This window comes from Pseudorasbora parva, chromosome 8 (genome assembly GCF_024679245.1).
Source record: "Pseudorasbora parva isolate DD20220531a chromosome 8, ASM2467924v1, whole genome shotgun sequence".
NCBI classification, from domain to species: domain Eukaryota; kingdom Metazoa; phylum Chordata; class Actinopteri; order Cypriniformes; family Gobionidae; genus Pseudorasbora; species Pseudorasbora parva.
This window is the reverse complement of record NC_090179.1, coordinates 10656119-10682277: the sequence shown is the minus strand read 5'-3', so window position 1 is coordinate 10682277 and position 26159 is coordinate 10656119. Positions and strand designations below refer to the sequence as shown.

At 37.5% G+C, this 26159-nt stretch overlaps 1 protein-coding gene across 2 annotated transcripts in view; it reads right to left on the bottom strand.

The window, feature by feature from the left end:
- Window positions 1–26159, bottom strand: part of dscamb (Down syndrome cell adhesion molecule b) — a 233486-nt gene that overhangs the window by 57886 nt on the left and 149441 nt on the right. For both annotated transcript variants that reach the window (XM_067450076.1, XM_067450077.1), the window contains exons 6-11: window positions 23341–23616; window positions 18865–19161; window positions 15295–15567; window positions 6676–6954; window positions 6373–6492; window positions 1306–1485 (exon numbers count right to left, since the gene is read on the bottom strand). In XM_067450076.1, the coding sequence (XP_067306177.1) occupies window positions 1306–1485; window positions 6373–6492; window positions 6676–6954; window positions 15295–15567; window positions 18865–19161; window positions 23341–23616 (1425 nt within the window). The remainder of the gene's footprint in view (window positions 1–1305; window positions 1486–6372; window positions 6493–6675; window positions 6955–15294; window positions 15568–18864; window positions 19162–23340; window positions 23617–26159) is intronic.

Below are 26159 nucleotides of genomic sequence, written 5' to 3'. Positions count from 1 at the left end.
TTCAGGAAATTGTTTATCCTGTTGCGCCCTCTATAGGCCAGCGACTAGTCGACGTCAAGCTTAAAGCGTCATGACAGAGCATTAAGGTCGACTAGTCGATTAGTCGACTAGTCGGTGCAACCCCTAGCATAGTTGCACTTTCTCGGTGTACTTCATGTACTGTACTCTAATCACTGAGAATTAGACTTGCTAAAAGTGTTTTAGGTTAGCAACAGCAGTGTGTAACTGCCTCAAAAAATACAAGTAATATGAAATGTGTGTGTTTTGTATGGTAACAAAATATTGTTCTTTATAAAGTCGTGTATAGATTTAATAAAAGTGTTCCATTTTGCAAACGATCTGAAGTGTTGTGTTACTTTGGTGTAGGGTTGTGTTAATTGTGTGTTGTGTTTTGACAAACCGGGCCCTGGTTTCAAAATTGTGCTTAAGCACATTGTGAAAAACAATTTAGGCTGTAAAAAATTTTTTTACTAGTGACCGATCTAAATTTATCAGTTGGCCAAATTGAATATCTGTGAATTAAATTGCATCAATTCACAGAAATTCAATTTGGCCAACTGAAAAATTTAGATAAATTGGGGCCTAAATTGATTTTTTTTTTTACAGTGAACTTGAAAAAAAACATAAGATCCAGGGGGTGAAAACTTTTGATCAAGATGCCAAAAAAAAAATTATTTAGAAAGCAACAGAAGATACTTACATGTTTCCCAGAAGACAAATTAAGTACAATTTACCTTGATCTTCAAACTCAAAAAGTGTTCACCTCCGGCTTGGAATGCTTTGTGTTTCCCTCTGGAGCATCAGTGTATGTTTGAACCTTTTTTAATAGTTGTGTTTGAGTTCCTTAATCGTCCTCCATGTGAAAAGATGGATCTCAAAATCATACAGTCACTGCTGTGTCACAATGTGCAAAACGTTGGGGGACAAACAAGGGATTCGAGAACTACCATAACCCCCCTTCAAAACACACACAAAAAAAAAAACAGCCGTGGATCATCCAGGGAACGACACACAGTATTAAGAATCAAGGGTTCATAAACTTTTGAATGGGGTCATTTTAATACATTCAGCTATTTCTTTGTCTTGTAAACTAAATGTAAACATATTTTATGTAAAATATCTTATTTGGGGCAGTACTTAATAAAAAATAAGATGCATTTTGTATGATCCCTCTTATTTTGCAACGGTATGTCTAACAATAGCAATACGATTACATCACAATCACCATACATAATTTCATTCACATAAACACACATTTGGAGATACACACATACACTCAACACGCTCCACTTGACAGGGTCTTACTTTTAACGGTGAGGTACATGCTCTTGCTGATATCGGCTCCCACGTCATTGCTGACCTTGCACAGATAAAATCCAGCATCTTCCTCCAGGACGTGTTTTATGAGCAGAGAGCCCTTCTCCAGGAGCTGGATACGTGAGCCAGAATTCAAGGCGATGGGCTGGAACTGAGGTACGCCAGCACCTACGAAAACAGACCAATGTAAGATTATAAAATGCAGCATATAAACTGTAAAAAAAAGTCTGTAAAAACAGGGCACAATGTACTGTATAAATATGAAGGATTTTTCCGTATATGTTTTTTTTTTTTTTTACAGGTGTTTTACCTGCATTTTGAATTACACATTGCATTCGTTTGTGTTTTAAGGGTTAACGTAAATTTCCGTCAAATTACTGGATAATGTACTGGCAGAAAATTACCAGTACATTTTCCGTTTTTATTTTTTTACAGTGTATGTATATATAATATCATAATAAATATGATTTATATATTTTTCTATTAGCGTAGCAAAAAGGCTGCTACATGTATTACTCTAATCTGGAACATCTGATAATTCATCCGCATTACACCCTTTTTCATGGTCAATATCAATTCTAGTTATGCTGTGTGTTTACATTTGATGATTCCTTTATTGGATTTAAAGATCTCTGAGGGGAATTATTTTGCATCTGGTGTGTCATGTCTGGATTAGGATTAGAGGATACTACGAGAGTAAATAATACAAATAAATCATAATACCACATGAGCAACTTAATCTGCCAAAGCTATAACAAAAGAAAATAATGTTGAGTGTCTACAAAAAAAAAGATACATACTAGAATACAGTACCTGTTATGAATAATTGGAAATCGTTACATAGTGGTAACAGTAACTCTATGCAATTAACTGTGAGTTATGTGAACTATTATCCTCTGTCATATATGAACAAAAAAATATTATATATATATATATATATATATATATATATATACATACAGGTCCTTCTCAAAAAATTAGCATATTGTGATAAAGTTCATTATTTTCCATAATGTAATGATAAGAATAAAACTTTCATATATTTTAGATTAATTGCACACCAACTGAAATATTTCAGGTCTTCTATTGTTTTAATACTGATGATTTTGGCATATAGCTCATGAAAAATCTAAAAATATTTGCATATCATGAAAAGGTTCTCTAAACGAGCTATTACCTAATCATCTGAATCAACTAATTAACTCTAAACACCTGCAAAAGATTCCTGAGGCTTTTAAAAACTCCCAGCCTGGTTCATTACTCAAAACCGCAATCATGGGTAAGACTGCCGACCCGACCCTGTCCAAAAGGCCATCATTGACACCCTCAAGCGAGAGGGTAAGACACAGAAAGAAATTTCTGAACGAATAGGCTGTTCCCAGAGTGCTGTATCAAGGCACCTCAGTGGGAAGTCTGTGGGAAGGAAAAAGTGTGGCAAAAAACGCTGCACAACGAGAAGAGGTGACCGGACCCTGAGGAAGATTGTGGAGAAGGACCGATTCCAGACCTTGGGGGACCTGCGGAAGCAGTGGACTGAGTCTGGAGTAGAAACATCCAGAGCCACCGTGCACAGGCGTGTGCAGGAAATGGGCTACAGGTGCCGCATTCCCCAGGTCAAGACACTTTTGGGCTACAGAGAAGCAGCACTGGACTGTTGCTCAGTGGTCCAAAGTACTTTTTTCGGATGAAAGCACATTTTGCATGTCATTCGGAAATCAAGGTGCCAGAGTCTGGAGGAAGACTGGGGAGAAGGAAATGCCGAAATGCCTGAAGTCCAGTGTCAAGTACCCACAGTCAGCGATGGTCTGGGGTGCCATGTCAGCTGCTGGTGTTGGTCCACTGTGTTTTATCAAGGGCAGGGTCAATGCAGCTAGCTATCAGGAGATTTTGGAGCACTTCATGCTTCCATCTGCTGAAAAGATTTATGGAGATGAAGATTTGGTTTTTCAGCACGACCTGGCACCTGCTCACAGTGCCAAAACCACTGGTAAATGGTTTACTGACCATGGTATTACTGTGCTCAATTGGCCTGCCAACTCTCCTGACCTGAACCCCATAGAGAATCTGTGGGATATTGTGAAGAGAAAGTTGAGAGACGCAAGACCCAACACTCTGGATGAGCTTAAGGCCGCTATCAAAGCATACTGGGCCTCCATAACACCTCAGCAGTGCCACAGGCTGATCGCCTCCATGCCACGCCGCATTGAAGCAGTCATTTCTGCAAAAGGATTCCTGACCAAGTATTGAGTGCATAATTGAACATAATTATTTGAAGGTTGACTTTCATTGTATTAAAAACCCTTTTCTTTTATTGGTCGGATGAAATATGCTAATTTTTTTAGATGAATTTGGGGTTTTCATGAGCTGTATGTCAAAATCATCAGTATTAAAACAATAAAAGACCTGAAATATTTCAGTTGGTATGCAATGAATCTAAAATATATGAAAGTTAAATTTGTATCATTAATGGAAAATAATGAATTTTATCACAATATGCTAATTTTTTGAGAAGGACCTGTAAATATATATATATATATATATATATATATATATATATATATATATATATATATATATATATATATATATATATATATATATATATATATGCAAACATTTATTTTTCAACTAAAAAAATATTTCAAAAAAATACTGTTCCGTTTTAAAGATAAACGATAAATGATACTCTATTAATTCAGGGAATCTATCCCCTTCAACCTCTTAGACTCCATCTAGCCCTCTATTCTTTCATCCAAGCCCAACTGAACTCCACCCTTCCATTGCGCAGCCCTCTTTTTTGTGTAGTGTATATGGATTTCCATTTGCAAGCTTTCATCTACAATGTGTAGCAAGGGCTTCAAACGCTCCTTCTCCTTCAGGAAGAATCAAGGTCGAGCGAGTCACCTGCTCCAGTTCTAATCCAGTAATCCAGCTTCTTTGGCCATGGCCTCAATGCAAACACACACCTGTGCCCAGCCCACCTGTCCAGATAACCCATAACCACATTACTACCAAAGCCCGACTGAAATGATGTCCACGCCAAATGTGTCCCCTTTATTACGTGATATCCTACCTTTCCTTTGGATCTCACAGCAAATATCAAACACAAAAATGGGTTAGTGAGTACTAACAACCTTTTTTTTTTTAACAGTATAATGACTTCAGAACAGCAGCTATTTAAGGTTATATTTCATCATTATATTTCGTTTCACAGGCCCCGCCCACGAGTGTTGATGAACTCTGCCGTATTAGCATAGACCCCGCCCTCAGAGAGCTGTATACAGTCCGCCATGTTTATCTCCTCACCAGAGCATTTTACTGCAGCATTCAGATAAAAAAATGTATTCTTATTAAAGCTACTAAAGTTATTCAATCAAGAGCAGGGAGTGATTTTCAGTTTTTCTTTTGTTGTTTGATTCATATTAAAGGGGTGGTAAAACATTCTTCCGAAGGCCTGATTGGGTTTGTGGGGTGCACTGTAACGTGTTCATGCTTCGTTTTTAAAAGATGTCCTTATTTTTCATACATTTGTACCTTTATTCTAGACTGCTCTGTCTCTCCTTGTTAAAACAGTCTGATGGTTTCCGGGTTCTATGAAGCCGGTTCCTCAAAAATACGCAATGGGCTCTGAATGGTCAGCTGGCCCAGCTGTGTTCTGATTCGCTAACTGCCAAGCACACTCCAGCCTACTCTTCTCCACAGCAATAAAAAATGGTGTCGCCTCCCCTTATTTAATATTCTCGAAGGAAGGGTTTATGTATGTCATCCCGCTGATGTCAGTGAGTCTGGAGGAAAAGGCTGTAGTTCCCTATTGGCCGTTTGCTGTAGTCCTTAGAAATTGATTTCTTTAAAAGCAAATATCTCCCTTTGCTTTAAACTTTCAGCGCTGTTACTTTGCACATCTTGTTTATGCTCAGACAGCAACATTACAAACTAGCTAAAGTTAGAAAAGTGAAATTGTGTTTTACCAACCCTTTAACAGCATTTACAGCAGTAGGTACTTAATATTACACCACTGTCACTTTAGTACACAGATCTAATATACACATGTGATTTCTTTACTAATGCTTAAAGACATAATCGATTGTGTTTATGTAAACTTTGTGTGTTTTTGACATAACCTTGTGAGTATTTCACCATTTTAAATGCAATAAGACGTAAAAGAGATCTTAGTTCGACCTCCAGCTCTCTGTGCACATGCTTTGCATGTGTGTGACTTTTTAAACGGATATGGCTTTAAAACGCATGCAGATAATAAACTTTCATGATAATGAACTGCAATGTCAAGTTAGCATAACCATGATAAAGATGATAATTAAAACCAAACAGAGGTTTCTGTTTTTGGCAGAGTATTCAAGCCATGAGCTGCACAGGCTCTGCCCTCTCCTGGAAAGTGGGGTGGGGAGCAGCAGCTCATTTGCATTTAAAGATACAGTACAAGAACGAAAACAGCATGTTTTTCCTTCAACTCAACATTTACAACATGGAAAAATAAATGATCTGTGGGTTATTTTGAGCTGAAACTTAACAGACACATGGTGGTGACACCAGTTTCATATTATAAAAAGGGGCACCTTATCTTTACCTTATCTTGTAAAAAGGGGCATAATAGGCCCCCTTTTAATCATCACAAATTACAGTATTTTATAAAATGAAATACACTGTATGTTGTTTTTCCAAAAAAGCTGCACCTCAGTGCCTGCCAACATCAACACTCCCACAGTGTTTACTGAGGATATGATGACTCATGATCTGATTACTAATAATAACTGGAAAACAGTTCATAAATAAAATATTTTACTATATATTATTTTTGAATTAATGCTAACTATACTAACCCTTAATGGAAATTGGAATTTGATAGGAAAACAATGCAAAAACATGCTTCATTTTCTTTAAGTAAATACAAAAAATAAATTGATTTCGGTGAAAACCGTACCCTAGAAATGCTTCTAGGATGAATATTTCATAAATATTTCCTTTGCATTTTTGCCCAACATTGGTCATGTTCAACAGGAAATAATATACAATTGTATATTTCAAATACTAGCATACCTTTGGAGTGGTTCCATACTATAGTGGGGATTGGGTTTCCTTTTGCTGAACAATTCAGGATCACAGATTTCCCATATATGCCGTCCTGGTCTCTTGGCTGTACCTCAAAATGTGGTGGAACTGAGTATAACAAGAATGGTAATATTAAAACAATGTATAGTATAAAATTATATTGATTAAATCAAGGCTCAGAGACTATGTAAAAAAAATTAAAAACAGATGCTACACTTTGCAAAACCGCCATTTAAAATGATTCTTAACAGAAAATATTATTGTTAAAAGTTGAAAGAAAACATCTCAAACCTTTAACGATGAGCTGTATGCTATGCTCGACGGCCGCAGCCTCATTACGGGCAATGCAGGTGTAACTGCCGTTATGAATTTCCGACAGGTTTGAAATGCGTAATGAGCTGGTAAAGTCTATATTGTCAATGGTGACCCCCAGGCTGGCATTAATTGGTCGTCCATCTTTGTGCCAGGTTATAGACATGGGCAGGTCGCCGGATATGACCACACAGGGGATGAAGACACGCTGACCGATGGAAGCGCTCTGAGAGTCGGAGTGTTGGATCAGAGGGGGCACTGAGAGAGAGAGACGACCAGAAACAAACACGCTCTTAGAAATGCAGGTGTTTAAACAAAGCAAACAATTATATTATACAGTTTTTGCATTTTACACAGCAAAAGTTTAAGCACACTGTAAAAATTATCATAATATTTAATGGTAAAAGACATAAGTCATCTTATGATTTAGTGAAAACCCCAGAATTCTTGACATTCCCAGAATTAATTGTGTGACAGCTCACATTTGATTGTTTTTCACTGAAATAACCCTTTCTTCTATTAATTTTTTATTTTCAGTTATGCACATTTATGCTATTTTTGCTATAGCTTATATTGTTTATTTAATGTTTATTGCAATAATTTATTGTTGTATGTTACCATGATGTTGCTTTCTATTAGTGTGTATAGCACCATTCACCTACATATTACACTGCAAAAATGCTCTTCTTACATAGTATTTTTGTCGTTTTTCTAGTCGAAATATCTAAAAACTCTTACATTAAGAAAAATTTACTAGACAAGCAAAAATTATTCTCTTGTTTTGGGAAAAATAACTAAAAATTAAGAGATTTTTTGCTTAAAATGAGCAAAATTATCTGCCAATGGGGTAAGCAAAATAATCTTATTTTCTGTTTGAATTAAGATTATTTTGCTTTCCCCATTGGCAGATTATTTTGCGAAAACTCTTAATTTCGAGTTATTTTTATCCAAAACAAGACAAATACTTTTGTTTGTCTAGTAAATACGTCTTGTTTTAAGAATTTTTCGATGTTTGGACTAGAAACAAGACAAAAATACTTAGTGAGAAAAGCTTAGAGAAAAAAAAGAAGTTTTTTTTTTTTTTTTTTGCAGTTTAACTAAGAATATAACCTATATATTACACTCTTAAAAGAAAAGGTTCTATATAGAACCCTTGAAAGGTACATTTAATTTATCCATATAATGGCAGCGAATAGCAACGAGCATCAAGCTTTTTAAAAAGACACAAAAGTATCACAAAATGACACCTTTGACACATGTTCTCAGGGTATAAGAATTTTGGTTAAAAACAAACCAAAATGTTATGTTATTTAACGTAATTCTTTACTTGGTCATTGGTTCCCTTTCAGTCGGTCACGTTCGACGTACGTCAGAACTGAACCGACGAATGGGATCTTATTCGTCGGTTCAGTTCTGACGTACGTCTCCGTTCCCTCCTTCAGGGAACGAGGGTTACATACGTAACCGAGACGTTCCCTTTCAGTCGGTCACGTTCGACGTACGTCAGAACTGAACCGACGAATGAGATCCCATTCGTCGGTTCAGTTCTGACGTACGTCTCCGTTCCCTCCTTCAGGGAACGAGGGTTACATACGTAACCGAGACGTTTTCTGTGCATGGGTATGTGACGTGTACATTCATGAGACTTTACAAGCGGCACAGTTCACTCCGTCTCTCCCAGAAAACACATGTTGTGAGAAATCAAGGCTCAGAAAAATGTGACATCAAATATAATCCATGAATTTTCTTCTCTGAGGTGAATATATCCATTGTATTTGTCCCTGTGGTGGTGCAGTCTTTTATATGGTTGTATTTTAAGGGGCTCTGTACTTTTAGCACACCCCTTTGTAGCTACAGTAACCAAGGTTCATACACTTGTAGATCGGGCCGAACAACTTTTGGACTCTAAGTCATATGCCAGTCCAATAGGCAATTATGGGTTGTTAAAAAAAAAAAAGATGCTCTGGAATTTAATATACCCCTCCAAAGGAATTAATTTGATCACCACCAAACCAGTCAGAATGAAGCCAAGACATTGAGGATGCTAAACTGAGAGTGGACTTTGATATCTCTAATAGTTTTGCTGTGGCGAGGCAATGATTTTATGGCGAAAAAAGGGAAAAAGAAAGTGTTATAACTTTTGCATTCATTGACTGATTTTGACGGAATTTCAGCTTTGTGTTCACTGTGTAAGGAAAATTACATGGATGTGACGATTGTGAGTTGAAGTCATAGCACCACCAACTGGCAGCAAGAAGTTTGTCACTTTCAAAATGCTTTGAAATCGGCCACTTATTTTTACACAGTTTGGTTCAAATGTTTCCAGAATAACATCAAGACACCGCAGATGTACACCTGTGAAAGGATTCTTGATATCTTAAATATGGGCAAAGCCTTAATAATGGGTGTGTAGGAGGGGCTCACTAGTGCCACCTTTTGACTCAAGTGGGGGGCAGTTTTCAGTCACCAAACTCTGTACATATATTGATTTTATCGAATGGCTTCTTCATATGATTCACACCAATTTTTTTCAACATGATGCAAATATATTGAAGATGCTTAATTGGGAACAGATATTGGATATCTTGATAGAGAGGTAGTAATGACAAAAAAGGGACACTTGAATAGTCTCATATCTAAATAATAAATTATACACCATTTATTTCTACATAAAATAATAAAAATAAAAACACATTTTATTCTTGTCTTTTTTTAAATAATTAATGCATTATGTGCAAGTTAAAAATCTAGAGATTTCGAAATAAATAATAGATGATGATAAGTCTGTTTTATATTTTTGATGGTTTAGAGCTGAACCCATTCATTGCTGTGTGCTTTTAACCAGATTAATGGATAATACATCACTTAGGCCTTCTCTTTTTCTATCAATTTGAATAACAAAATGCATAGAACCGGTTAATTTGTAGAGCACTAACAGTATAGTTTTATATATAATTAGTTAGTAAGGTTTATTAAAAGTATATATATTCTGATGGATGTGGCTGTTGTGGTTCGTGCTCATAAAGACACCAACAGTTGCAGTAAATGTGGTGTATTCAAATGATTTTGACTTAGTTGTTTTACATTTACCTACTTTAAATGCACATTCCACGCCGTGCACATTTGCCCTAAAGCCACCGGGGTAGTGGTGGCTCTGGGGTTTGGGCCCGTCATTGCTGCTTGCACCTATAATAATATTGATTTATCACAACTTGTGTGCTTTTTCTGGGCAAGAGTGAACTGCGACACTAATAGTCTTATGAACATATAGCTAACCAACAGCCAAGGTCAGGATTTGCATTAAATAAAACATACAATTTTGGTTTGTTTTTCACCAAACCCTATTGTATACCCCCAGAACACGTGTGTCACGTCTCACACAAAGGAAAAGTGGTGCGAGGACTCAAGTGCAGAAAAGGATAATTTATTATAAAATAAAACATAAACTCAAAACAAAACCCACGAGGGGGGAAAAACACATAATCATAGAACATAAACCAAAGACTCAAACATACCAAAGGAATGACAGGGAACCGGGAGACGTAGACAAGACATACACAAGGATCCAACACAGACTGACAAACACAAGGAGCTTATAAGGGGAAGAAATCAAGAGGGAACAGGTGGGAGAAATCAACACTAATCAGATAACAAGGGGGAGGGATCAGACAATGACAGGAGCAAATGCAAGACATGACAAAACCCACATGTGCACACAAGACAGGACAGGCATGTGACAACGTGTCGCATGGATCATTCTGTGATACGTTTGCAATTTCTTTTCTTTTTTAAGCTTGATGCTGGTTGCTATTCACTGCCATTATATGGATAGCTGGCTTTTTTGTTTTTACCACATCATCTTTTTTTTAAACCAGTTTTACATCTTTTTTTTTTACAGTATAGTTACATTCTCCCCTATATCAAATAGCAAGCATGATATAACCACTGACCAAATGTTATTTACATATAAAACTAGCGGTTAGTGTCTTGACAAACGGCTCAGAACACAATATGGGCTGGTGGACAGAACACATGTGATCACACATGTACAATTATCTGTGATTTGCAACAATAAAGCTCCAGTCGGCCTTCATAACAAGTCATTACGGCTCTGAATCTAGAGATTTCACAGAGCAGGAGGCATAATGTGAACTAATGAGGGAGAAACAGAGCAAAGTAAGACAAAATAAAGAAGACTATAAAAGCAGCCTTTCGTCTCCCAGTAAATTCGGCATAATGTGTTCCCCGGAGACTTTGCAAGCATGGTGCTAGTCAGCCTGTCGCGTTTGAGAATCAATGAGTTAAAATAACATTGAAATAAAGCAGCACTTCAGTGCTTATTTAATTCACAACAAAATGGGGATAATGGACTCCAGGGAATCCCTTCGCATGCTTCAGAATTTTAAGCATGAATGGAGCAAATTAGCTAACTCAATCACAATTTTTTCTGTCTTTACGACTCTAACCTCACAAAAACAGATGCTTGCTTGGTTATTACATAACAACAGGATCAAATATTGGTAGTTAAACAAATGTCTATTTTAACTAACAATATAAATGTCTGGGTTATTGTAATTGTTGCTCTATCTGTTCTTTGAGGTAAAGCTTTTATGTCATGTTGGAATTAGCGCAACTAAAAATATAGAAATCATTAGTCTTTATAGAACTTGGGTAGGTAATTGGTAAATGACATGCAGTTCTTCTGGAAAGCTAAATTGTTCTGTGGTTTGACATGTACAGGTAAAATAGCATTTTGTTCATTCTATTACAACTATTACACATGCAGCTGATAGATGAGCTCAAATTGATTGAGAGATTACATGGGATATTTGCAATTTAAAATAATTATCTGCCACACTGCAATGCCATATTAATTCAACATTGAAATATGGAGATCAAATGATTATTAAAAACGGTGAAAAACTTTAAATCAGCCCTCCCTAAATGCCAATTTTTGATGTCTCTTTATACCTTTTAAGGTCTCCTTCAATTTTAGCACATTCTAGCAAGTTGCAATTTGCAGTTTCTTCCTAGTAAACTAATAAAATATATTGATGACTCATTCTGAACTATGTGGACTACCATGACAGAGTGAAAAAAGAAACAATAGTGGAGGCGCTTCAGAAACCTGTTGAGTCCTGGCATTAGCATTAGTACAACCATTGTTTGTTTACGCTCTTGTTTCCAGAGGTCAAGCACTAGTTCCACCTTCTTGATGACACCACGCATGTCGTTAAATAGTGTATTGCGTGGTTCTTGTCCGAGACACAATGAGAATTCTGGAGTCAAAATCACATCATCTGACAGTAAATATCGTAACAGACAAATATTTTGTAGTCTGAACCCCCAATCAGTCATTTCAAAAGGAATCTGTGTTATGGGTTTTTCACTTGAATGCGGAAGATTTCCCCACAGAGATTTTGCATCAGGTTCAAGTTAAAGGTGTCATGAACTGGCTTTTTTTTAATACTGTTGTCTGAGGTCAACTTATGATGTTCGTGTCGTTTGTGTTTTCAAAAACATCATAACTAATAAGTAATAGACTATTTTCTACACTGGTTTTGAGGCTCTCTCCAAAACGCGAGACTTGGAAGTAAATGCCCACGGCTAGGATTGGAGAAGATTTGCATATTTAATGAGCTTCAGCTCCGCTGTCATATCTAGCCCCTGTCAGTTCAGTTCACATGAGGGAGGGATTGTTTTGAATGCGGCAACCGGACTGATTCAAGTAAGTCTTTATCAAACAAACAATGATTTATTTCTCATCCACCAGCGATTGATTGGTCTATTATTTTTGTATTACATAGCCCGCATGATCGTTCGATATAAGCACGAACCGCACACACATATACTTGTCCGCTCATCAAATGTCAAGTCAAGATATTTACGAGATTTATCGGCCTGTAACCCGTCTGGAAAACACACAGCTCTGGGACGTTGGGCTTTGCAAACCCTGGCCCATACGTGTCTGAGTCCAGCGTGCTAAAGGTATGTTCTGTTAGACTAGTACACATCAAAACGATCTATAACAATGCAATACTATTACATATAAAAACATGTTTTACTCACATAAGTGTGCCACACCATTCCTCCTGTCGGATCCAATATAGAAGAATAGCATTGTGAGATTTGTTTAAAAACAATCCCGCTGTGAATTTAAGTGGACATGTCTTCCCCACGTGCATTGGAACTTCATTAAAAATAAAGTTCAACCACTCATTCCTAATATTAGGATCGGAAGGAAGCTTATGCAGTGACTGTATTCTTCCACAACCAAGAATAGCGCAGTGTTTTCTATCTTCTTCAGCGGGCTGCTGAACTACACAAGCTTATTATTCTGTAGAGGCGTTTCGTCAGTCGACGTCAAGATGCAAACGCGACCGTTTTCTGGGCCTGGTGTCTATAAAAGCTTTTCTTTGACTAAGAAGGACATTTTCAGCTCTGAAACTTACAGGATAATATTTTATTACCATGACCTTTTATATATCAAAAGCTCAAGGGAAAGTTGATTTCTCAGTTCATCACCCCTTTAAGCCAGGTGCACACTGTGCGATTTATAATGGTCAATTACGATTGTTGCTTGTCAAGCCATGTAAAGGCTGTAAGCCATTTAAAACTGTAAGATCTAAGTTGTCAATGAATGTCAGATTCTACGATAGTCAAGGCGGTTTAAAAAAATGGACGCAAGAAAACTTGTCCAGAGTTTAATATCACCAATCAATGACGCGTTTGTTGACAGTGAGCTGTATTACACACAGGACTGAAATGGTGGCCACAAAGAAATCTCATATTGCAAATTTTTGTCATAATTTGTCTTGAAAAATGAAGACAATTTTATGGTCATCCTATAAGTCACACTACAGGACTGCGTGCCATATCTTCTGACACTGCCAGAATTTCGTCTGAGGTCAAAAACGTAATCATTCCTTAATCAACCATCGGTGAACATTTCAAACTACAGATCAAAGATTTCAGATTTTTCCCTAGAATCAGAGGAATCTTTTAGGATTTGTAAAATTGGTCTCAGACGGCCAAATCATGACCAAATTCGCACAGTGTGTCCTCGGCTTTAGTCGAGTAAATTTGAAAAAGAAAGCTGCTTTGTTTGAAAGGGACTTCTATGTGAGTTGTGTTTTATACTTCACTATGCTACACTATTGGCAATGGAAACTATTGGCACTATTGTTATTTTGGACAAAATTTCACGTGGCAGCAGCCTTAAAGGTGGGGTAAGTGTTATTTCAAAACCGTTTTAGGAAAAGGACACAGGCCGAGTGGAATAACAAACTTGTAGCCAATCAGCAGGTAAGGGGCGTGTCTACTAATGATGGTGAGAAGAGCGCTCGCTCTCGCTCTGTGCACGTCATTATTCAAAACACACGAGTCACACATGACGGACATTAGCCGAGAACTAGCCTAATATAAGCTGCTTGACTATGCTCGTGTGTCATGTTCACTTGTTAGTCCATTTACAATTGTATTGTGCCTCACTTCAGTGATGATAAAGATAAAAGGTCATGATAATATAAGATTATCCTGTAAATTTCAGAGCTGAAAACTTCTTTGTTAGTCAAAGAAAAGCTTTTATAGACACCAGGCCCAGAAAACGATCGTGAGCTTCATCCTGATGTCATCGAGCGGCGAAACACGCCTCTGCAGAATAATAAGCTTGTGTAATTCAGTCGCCCCGCCTACCGACTCATCAGATCATGCTAGCCAGCAGCAATAAACAAGCTGAAGAATATAGCAAGATATTGTGGAAGAACACAGTCGCTGCATTATCTTCCTAATATTAGGTATGTGTGATATTAAATTTATTTTAATGAAGTTCCAGCTCACATGGGGAAGACATGTTCACTTAATTTCACTGCGGGATCATTTGTAAACAAGTCTCAAGTGCTGGATTTGCAGACACAATGTTGAGCCTTCTATATTGTTGTGCCTTTTTTATATGTAGGCTATTAGTTGTCCCGGGGCTGATCAACACTGATCTGGGTGCATACATGCATGTGTGTGTGTGTGTTCAAGCATATATCCACGGATCGTGCAGGCCATGTAATATAGAAATAATATTCCAATCAATCGCGGGTGGATGAGAAATAAACCATTGTGTTTGTTTGATAAAGATGTTTACGAGCCCTGTGAGAGAATCATTCTGGTTGCTGCTTTCAAAACAATCCCTCCCTCATGTGAATTGACAGCGGAGCTGAAGCTCATTAAATATGCAAATCTTATCCAATCCTAGCCATGGGCGTTTACTTCCAAGTGCGTCACATCCATCAAAACCCAGCGTTCAGGAGAGAGCCTCAAACCAGTGTAGAAAATATTTTTCATTATTAGTTATGATTATTTTTTTGAATGTAAAAACTACACATACTACACGTCATTAGTTGACCTCAGATAAAAATAAAAAAGCCAGTTCATGACACCCTTAAATTATACTTTGGGCTTTAGGGTTAGGGGGTTGTGAATCGCTAGTCATAAGTCCTAGCAATAGCTCCAATTATGTTAGCCTAAACAACATCATTGAAAATGTCACTGATCACTCTTGAGGTCATTCCCATGTTATTAAAATCTAGTCTTCATGTACTTCTGTACCTTTCACTGTCACATGAACACTCCTGTGAATTTGTTTCTCTGGATCCACCAGCACGTAGCATGTGTACTCTCCCTCGTCCGAGTTTTGCACATTGGACAGCTTCAGTGTGCCGTTGTTCTCAAAGGCACGTTGGCGATGGTTGAACGGGAGCAATTTGGAATCCTTATACCACTTAATAGAGTAGTAAGGGTAACCAATGATACGACAGTGAATGTACGTGTCCCTCCCAGCGATGGCAGTGACATTTTTCATTGGTCGAATACTGGCAGGGCCTGGTGTGAGAAAGAATGATCAGTATACAGAGTCTTTGAAAGTCAGTTGATAGGCTTATGTAGTACGTGTAAATATTTTACGTCTCAACTATTAAATACGTAGTCTGAACAAATTTACAGTAACTAACTAACTAATAATAATAATAAATTCTAAATTAAAAAGGGTTTATCTTCAAGGGATACTCTAACCAAAAAGGAGAATTCTTTCATCATTTACTCAACTTCATGCCGTGCCAGATGCATATGACTTTCTTGTTCAGAAGAACACAAATGGTTTATCTTGGTTATCTCAATTATTTTAGAGAGAGAGAGAGAGAGAGAGAGAGAGAGAGAGAGAGAGAGAGAGAGAGAGAGAGAGAGAGAGAGAGAGAGAGAGAGAGAGAGAGAGAGAGAGAGAGAGAGAGAGAGAGAGAGATCAAATATATTAAACTTAATAATAGTCTTTCGCTTCTGGCCCATTAACAAATGAGTAAACGTCAGCACGTTGTGAAATTATTGTATTGAAGAGATGATTTAAAGTTTAAAAACATAGAAATAGTAGTTGTTTTTTCTTACACACACCAATAGTTATAATACTGGGGTCGAAATTGATTATCATCATATTCGTTTTGGATGGTTTTTGAAGCATCAGCTTTAAGGAGCATATGCACTTGCATTACCGGGACTATGGACTATAATATGGATTATATGTGTTCACCTGAAGAAAGAAAGTCATGTACATCGGGACGCCATGAAGGTGAATAAATGATGAGAGATTTTTTATTTTTGGGTGGAGTAAAACAGAGTTTAAATGAACGCAACATAGCAACAACCAATGGGAGTAAAGGCAGTAAAGCTTGACTGTAGTGAAAGTGTATCATACCTGCATTTCCTTTCATCTAATAACCATTCATTCCTATTCCTTTCAAAATTTGTCAGAGGCTTTTTGCACTAAGTGCAGTAGAGGTGAATCTGATTTCACCAAGTCCAACATGTTTCTGGAACAACATTCCAATCAACCAATCAGATTTGAGAGACACGTTTACAGTTTTTATCAAGTTTAGGATTTCCAACCAGGGTTAGGTGTTTCTACATTACTGGTATTCACCTATCATTTCCCTCTGGTTTTAGGGATAACTTACGGGTAGGGTTCGATTTAGAGGTAAGGATAAGCTTAGGATAAAATTTTCGGACTGGAATCCGAAATCATTAGATGCTATTTACACAAGTAAAATTGCGATAGATCACTTGTTTGCATTAGTCATGCCAAAAGCTATTTTAATTCCAGTTCGCTTTTTTATGCCCTTCTCTCGCTATCTTAACTCAATCTGGTGGGACACAGATGTACGTCATCGCTTGCGTTGCACGGTGGAACCCATGCAATAGGTTGAACTGGAACATCCTAAGCCCTTGATCAATTGTAATGCACTATGGAGCTTATTCATTATTTACATATTTTTCCTTAGGAATTAGTTTGATGCATCATTCTGTATGCCTATAGGAATGCTTTGGCTATTAGAAAAAGAAAGAAAAAAAGTAAAAAAATTTTTCAAGTATTATGTGGTTAAATCCTAAAATGTCCCCTTAACTGTCCCCAACTTAAATGGTTGTAACTTATAAAGGCTTTCTGATACGGACCTAAGGTTGGTGTAATTTTAAAGAAGACTCAGGAGAATTTTACAGAAGTGAAAGCATTTAAAAAATGAATAGAACTAAGCTTTTTTTTATACAAAATATCCACCAATCAGACATTATTACTAAATATTGTGTTGGTCCCCCTTTTGCTGCCAAAAAAGCCCTGATCCGTCAACGCATGGACTCCACTAGACCCTTAAGGATTGTGGTATCTGGCACCAAGATGTTAGCAGCAGATCCTTTAAGTCGTGTAAGTTGCGAGATGAGGCCTCCATGGATCTGACTTGTTTGTTCAGCACATCCAACAGATGCTCAATAGGAATGAGATCTGGAGAATTTGGAGTCAACACCTCAAGCTCGTTTGTTGTGCTCCTCAAACCATTCCTGAACCTTTTTTGCTTTGTTGCAGGACACATATTATACTGCTGAAAGAGGCCACAGCCACCAGGGAATACCGTTTCCATGAAAGGGTGTACATGGTCTGTGACAATACTTAAGTAGGTGGTAAATGTAAAAGTAACATCCACTTGGATGGCAGGACCCAAGGTTTCCCAGCAGAGCATTTCCCAAAGCATCGCACTGCCTCCGCCGGCTTGCCTTCTTCCCATAGTGCCTACTGGTGCCATGTGTTCCCCAGGTAAGTGACGCACACACACGCGGCCATCCACGTGATGTGAAAGAAAATGTGATTAATCAAACCAGGCCACCTTCTTCCATTGCTCTATGGTCCAGTTCTGATGCTCGTGTTGGCACTTTCGGTGGCAGCCCCATTAACGTTTTGAGCAATTTGAGCTACTGTAGCTTGTCTGTTGATCGGACGACACAGGCCAGCCTTCGCTCCCCAAATTCGTCAATGAGCCGTGTTAATGCCTGATCAGTGTATATTTTACCATATAATTTGGACTCTACATTTCTATCCATCCAAAGCCATACTAACATACATGTCTAACTTGTTGTGTTCCAAAGTTGAGTCCGCTAAAAGTTTTAAAGTACAGTTTCCTTGGTGACACAATGTCCAATTTCACAGGATGGATTTTGTGTTTAAGCTTTCGAATGATAACCTAATTTATAACAATTACTAAAATATGTAAATAAGCCTGCCACTACAGTGATAATGACAGTTATCAGGCTATAAGCGAAGTGGAAGTACCCCTGCTCAACTGCAATCTCTAAAGCTGCATTCATCATGTTGTAATTACCATATTCGCAAGTGAATCTGCAGCGGTCAGGTGGTATAGCAGTCACGTGGTACAAGTAGGAGCTCTTACAAGCTGTAATAACAAGCTCTACGAGGACGTGAACGCTTTTTACAAATTGGAATAATGTAATTGCGGTCATTTCGACAAGGCGCGAACGCACCTCAGTAGGCAGATTGCAAATTCCACTGCCTTCACTCCCACTGGTTGTCTCCACATTGAGTCAGTGCTCATTTGCATAAAGTTAAAGCCACCCATTCTTTTTTTGTGTGCCGTCATTGGTCACTGCTCAAGAGCCAAATTTCAATAAAAATAAATCACAACAAAGCACTTCTATCTGCACCGCATTAGCAATTTTAAACTACAAAATTCTCCTTCTTACTAAAAATTCCACATAGAAAACAGACAATCTCTGAACAAACCTAAAATTGTTGTGTGTGGTTGTGGTGTGGTGTGGGTGTTTTTGAGGAGCTGATCTGACAAGCACCTCTTACGTTTATTCGAGCCTGGTAGGAGACCGATCCGGCCGAGTTGTTGCAGGTGCAGCGGTAGACGCCCCCATCGCTGACCTGTGTGTGAGACACGTTCAGGTAGCTGAGCACGTGGCCCTCTGTGGTGATGACGCGGTCCATGCGGTGGTTGCTGTCTTTGATGACGGGGTCGTCGTCCAGAGTCCAGGTGACGGTGGGGAGCGGCGTTCCTTTCACATGACACACCAGCGAGATGGGCTCATTCGGGCTCACCACCTTCTCGCTGAAGGCAGAGAGGATCTTTGGTGTCCCGTCTAGAGAAGTGGAAGACAAATTTGTAGACAGGTGGTTTAATGATGCTATTTCACCTATCAATATTTCAGAAAACATACAATTTTTTTTGTACACTCTCAGGAAAAAGGTGCAGTGCTGTCACTGGGGCGGTACCCTAAGGTACAAAAGTGAAAAGGTACATCTTTGTTCCTTATTCACCCCTAAATTGTACATATTAGTAACTTAAAAGGTACATATCAGTACTTTAAGAGTGTGCATTAGTACCTTAAAGGTACATAGTAGTACTTTAAAGGTACATATTAGTACCTTTTCAGTTTTGTACCATAGGGTACTGCCCCAGTGACCGCACTGTACCTTTTTTCTGACAGTGTATTAGTACCACTACTGTGATTATTATCATTATTATTGATGTTATCTATTATTGATACTATTGCCGTCAGCACAACTGATCAACATCTTTAGTATCATTATTGTTATATATAAATATTGACAATTACTATGGACAAGTTACTATTACTGCTGTTTTATTTTTGTTTTTGTGTTTTGTTGTTGTGTTCTGTGTTTACTCTGTTGTAAGTTTTGCACTCCTAATAAAAAGAAAAGAAAAAAAAAAACATACAAAATAATCCTTCAATATAGCAGCATTCCAATGACATATTCTTTAGGTGTCACATTGTTCAAAAATTAAATGTGAGATTACTCTGTCATAAAAATGTCAGATGTTCACATCTTAAAGGTGCACTATGCAACTTTCCGTCCACTGGAGGGCGCATATTCAAATCAAAGGCGTAGTTTGATGACGCAAAGTTTGAGCGCAGTATCTTGGGACATGTGGTCTGCACCTCACAGCCGGTGGAAAATAGGACTCGGCAGAAATCATGTTCACGGGTGCATTTATTAATGTTACTGTAGTGTGAAGCAGAGCAGGGCCGAGTGTTGTGGAGCTGAGCACGGCCGCTGGAGCGCTTGTTATTCACCGTGTAATACACGGCTCGCGAGCACCGGGACTTTTATTATGACGGGACGGGACACAGTCGCCGGGCGCCTGCACTGATCCACTCTTCCGGTCATGATTATGAGGTAAAGCAGCTCTGTTTATCATATTAGATACATTTAAGTGTGTTTAAAATGATGTTATGAGGTTACTCTGTGTGTTCACTTGTTCACACAGCTAAGAGTAAAGCGCTTCTGCCAAATAAAACCCGAAACCAAGGGGAGATATGACGCAATTGACAGGCGACTCGCTCAAACGCTATGCTGACGCGTCCCGGTCCTTGGTTAAAAGAGCAATTTTCTCACAATTTACAAATAGTTGGAAACATTTGGGATATTGTAGGGACTCAACTGATCAAAATATATAGCACTGGCCTAGTGGATTTTGGTTGATTTTACTGCAAAAATACTGCATAGTGCACCTTTTAAATTAAATTGCTGTTATCATAAACAAATCACTTTTTAAAAATCATAAAAGATGAAGATAAAAAATGATATTAAAAAAGCATGTTTAATTATGTGTATGATATGTAAATTAAATAATCATTTAATTAAATAATCATTTAATTTACGCTGTGGGCTGGGCAGCTCTTTTTTTTCCTGAGTAAACTATTTTCCTGGTTGTTGTTCTGGATCATATGGGTCAAAAGGCAATGTTAACGTGACAGATGTGCAGTTGTATGTCCAGAAATATATTTGTACTCCGCACCTGCAAAACCTAAAAATCATACTTCATCAACATAAGAGGTCTATTTAGCATATTCTGAATTTTCTCAATTATTTTATGTAGTGCTGTTAAATTGATTAATCCTGATTAATCACACCTAACATATATATATATATATATATATATATATATATATATATATATATATATATATATGGGGACATTCCATAGGCGTAATGGATTTCATACTGTACAAACTGTATATCCCCTTACACTGCCCCTGCCCCTAAACCTACCCATCACAGGTAACATTCTGCATTTTTACTTTCTCAAAAAAACTCCTTCTGTGTGATTTATAAGATGTTTTCCTCATGGGGACCTAAAAATGTCCCCACAAGGACAAGGATTTCGGATATTGCCATCTTTGTGGGGACATTTTGTCCCCATAACGTAGGGATTACCAGGCCGCACACACACACACACACACACACACACACACACACACACACACACACACACACACACACACACACCTTTGTTTTTGTGACATATGGGGACATTCCATAGGTGTAATGGTTTTTATACCGTACAAACCGTATTTCCTATCCCCTTACACTGACCCTACCCCTAAACCTACCCATCACAGGAAACATTCTGCATTTTTACTTTCTCAACAAAAAAAAAATGTTTGTATGATTTGCAAGCCTTTTGAAAAGTGGGGACATGGCCAATGTCCTCATATTTCACCCTCTCCTTGTAATACCTGTGTCACACCCATGTCATTATACACATTTGTGTCGTCATGTCACAAAAACATGCCCCCCCCCACACACACACGTACGCACACACACACACCGTGCAATTAATTATTTTTATTTTGCTAAGAGTCAGGAAACCGCCTTTTTACATTTTCTGTAAATTATGGACAATGCAAAGAATACTAGATCTAGCCAGACATTTCTTGCAAATCTTTTCAGTCCTGTTTTCTTATATCACGACACTTAGCAAGAAACAGCTGTTTTCAAGCTTAGTGCCACTAAAAACCTTACCCTCTTACCCTCATCCTGTTTTTGCGTGGTTTTTTTCTGTCGTTGTTGTTTTTTTTGTTGTTTTTTTTTACATCATTATAGATTATCAATATCCTCTGTATGCAGTTTTGTGGAAATAGGAGACAGTTTCCCCAGCAACCGAGCTGAAGCAACAAATCTTTTCAGCTGCAGGGCTGAGGAGCTTCAGTAGAGTCCAGTAGAGGCTTATATTAAAACACATGCACAGTTACACATACAGTATGTTCACAGGAGCACTCCACAATTTCACAGGTCATTAAAAATTCAAGTCGTGTTGAAACAGAAGTAGCATTAGATCTTTTCTACTGTATTGTGATGTACATCTGGGTGTTACAAATTATTAGAAAATAAAAACTATACGGTGGGGACTTGGTTCCTATGCTTCAGTTTTTGATGAGATGAGGGTGTTGCACTCAATAGGGGATGACGATAAACACAAGCTTGCAGGGGCAGGGTTTAAGTAGAATAAATTATTATATAGTTATGTTATGAACGTATGAAGGCATTAATGTACACAAAATAATTTCTGTTTAAGATTCTGCTCACTAAGATGCCCTTTTTTGGATTGAATTTTGAAATCAACTTACCCTTTATTTCCTACAATCATGTGCATGTGGTTCGATAAAAATAGCATTTGAAGTAGTGATTTAAAGAACTAAATTCTGTAATGTAGTGGAGTAAAAAGTACAATATGTCTCTTTCAAATGTAATGAAGTGAAAGTCATAAGTTTCCAGAAAAAAATAATACTCAAGTAAAGTACAGATACTCAAAAAGTGTACTTAAGTACAGGACTCAAGTAAATGTACTTAGTTACTGTCCACCTCTGCTACTAGCATGTGTAATTGCATGTTGACGCGGACAACACAGCAGAAGTTTCAATGAAAATTGACGCATAGACTACAAGCTACAGTAAAAGTCTGACATATAAATCAGCCCTCAACAAGTATAAGTAAGGGATAATCCACGGCTAGCCATGCATTAAAGGATTTTAATGCACGGCGTAGAGGCGAAGAACCGCCCGACGCGACTCGGTGTCATGCAGGTGTCATGTCAGTGTGTGTCGCGATAATATCAGTGACATGACAATGAAGACCGCATGTGCCAACACGCGCAAAGTTATAGATATGTATATGTATAGGCCTACATATCTGCGCATAGTGACATATATGCCATTGGCATATGTGCCATTGTCACGTCATGTCTCATGTCACTTAATGTCGCCTTAGATATGTATACATATCTGAGGTTGATACTGCCAGCTGCCACTGTCACTCTGTTTGCAAGCGTAACTGTGTTACTATGGTTACCAGTGTTTATAGTGGCGGATTAATTTCGAACTGTAATCAAACTGACTGGAACTACCTGTGCATTAAACGGTTTTACTGCACACCTTCCAGCCAATCAGAATCGAGTATTAAAACAGACCATGGTATAACACTATTTATTCTACTTCCTTCCAAGATGGACTTACCTTCTAAAACGACCTGAACTAAGTCTTGGGTGGACATCTTCCCATTTCGAGCAAAGCACTGATACGCTCCTCCGTCACTCTTGGCCATTCCTTCCATCACCAGGTTCTCGTTGTTGATGCCCGTGATACGCACGTTTATACCCTGATAGATCTTCTCTCCGTTCCTGTACCAGGTGATATCATACTCGTCAGAGCCAGTCACGCTGCAGAACAGAGACACCTGGCTCCCCACGCTGCCTCGCACCTTTCGCGGGCTCACCGCTGCTTTCAGAGGCTCTGGAGTAGATGGACACACACATACTTGCACATTAATACAATATTAAATAAAATGATTGTGTCTTCATTCGAAGAACATAAAGACCAAAGTTTTGGTCACACTTTTTATTAGGTGGCCCTAACTACTACACTGTAAAAAAATAACTTTAAAAAAGTAAGTAACCTGGTAGCCTTAAAATTTTGAGTTTATTGAAATTAAAAATTTGAGTTGATACAATAAAGGAAATTGGTTTAATAAATAGAAACTCAAAATGTTATTGTATCTGAACCACATTAAAAATGTGATAAATCATAAAAATAACACAATTTGGAATGTTTCACTGCATCATTACAAATAAAACACACATTTACCCAATATGCTTACAAAATCTTTCAATAATATTTAAATAAAGCTTGTCGATTCTAAAATTCTTCATTGTATTAACTCAAATTTGTAATGTCAATAAACTCAAAATTTTAAGGCAACCAGGTAACTTTTTATTTTTATTTTTTATTTTTTATAGTGCATGTACTTACATAAAAAAAGTACAATGTACTTATTGTGTATACATTGTATTTCAAACACTTTGCTGCTATCAAGGTGGGATGCAGGTAACGTTAGGGACAGGTGTGGTGGTGTGGGTAGGATTAAGGGTGGGTAAGGGTCAACAGTGTAATTATAGATGTTATTACTGAAATGAATTTCTGCTTTAAGTACATGCAGATATTTAAAAAAAAAATATAAGTACAATGTAAAAACACATGTACATTTATGTGAAAGCAGTGCATTGTTTCAAATGATTAATTTAACTATTCACTTATATAAAGTCGGACTAAACTTTATCATATTTTAAATACTTAATGCCGCAGTCCATTCAACTCAGGAAGTCATCATATTCAACTTCCTACTTGGAAAAGTACAACAGAATACGCCATGTGTCATGTGAACATAGTATTACCCAAGAAGATACTGTAAATATTAACTTTTAAGCAAACAGAAAAAATATTAAGATCCTGTTTAGATATTGTTTCCAGAGACAAGTGAGTAAAACATGGTAATGGATATTTTATGTTGATACCGTACACCTTCAATAAGTATAGCATCATTCATCCGCCGCAATTTGTTGCATTGTTGGGAAAAAAACATCAAGACACCTAACGGCAGCCATTTTGTTTTTTTGGTAGGGAATTGCTTGGAAGTCTGAGATATTGATATACTGTACAGCTTTGATGGAACACAGCACGAGTAAAGGCTTGTTAACTAATAGCAGCGTATCCAATCAAGTTGTTAGCTAATTTGTGTACCTGCTAATCATTCTCAACTTACATTTTTCGGCCAACAGCTAACACAATATTGGTTGTAACTGTATTGAGTCTTATAGGAATCCTTTACATGAATTGTTTTGGTTTTCAAAGGGCAAATAATATTTAAAAAAATTAGATCAGAAGTTCTCATACTAACAATGTGAATGCTATAAATATTAAATAATGTAATTTTAAAACATGTGTTCTCATCTCTGGCCATCAAGATTGGCATTCCTGCACAGTTTAGCTTCAACCCCAATCAAACACACCTGAACAAGCCAATCCGAAATCGCCCCCCTAAACCCTCATTCACTATTCCCTACACTAATCCACTAATACAGTTCACTTGAAGGAGTGAATGGAAACGAGTAAGTGAAGTCAGATAGCCATTAGGTGTACCTCGTCTGTTCACTCGTTATTGCGGTGCAATGTGGGACTGAATGAGTGCACTCGATAACGTCCACTAGGTTTTTGGGCACCCCTACAAATGGCTGTCACTTCAAATAATGTCTTATATGAGGGGATATGGGGTGATTTCGAATTTCGAATCTCTCAGACAGAGATTGTCTTATTATTGGGAGATGCGAGGTCGAGGTCAAGGTCTGTGGCTTATACCATTGGAAAAAGTGTAACAGGTAACTTGGATCACATGATGCGACTCAGCCTATTGTATAATGGCAGTGACGTCAGTGGCCAGCGTTCTATTTTATAACAGTCAGGGTTACAGTCTACATTACACTCAGTTTCTTGTGGAGTAGCTGTTCTTCTTGTGAATAAATGTTCTATATTTGGTGTTTTATCAGTAGTAAACATAAAGTAGGATTGCAATGTTTATGTTACGCGCTTTACTAAGCGGTACAAAAGCTTGAATTGAAAAAGTCTTAAAAAATGGGGCATACATAGCAGTGATACTAGTCACTAAAATGTGAACTTAATTGTTGAAATCTGAAAACCATGGAAAGAATACATTTATTTTATTAAAATGTGTTCACCTCGTTGCAGTCAAAATTCATTACAATTGAAGTCTAATTAATTTGTTGAAACCATAGAGAGAACACATCATAATTATTATTTTTTTTAAATAAACAACAATACTTTAACACAATATTTATGAACACATTATTAATTTTCCTTTATTCTTTAAAAAAATATATCAGCATCATAGTGAATGGCAGTCATAATCATTCAAGTCTTATTATAAATGGTAAAACCTGAAAGCCAAAGAAAGAAAACATCGATATGGTTTATTTTCTTTAGAC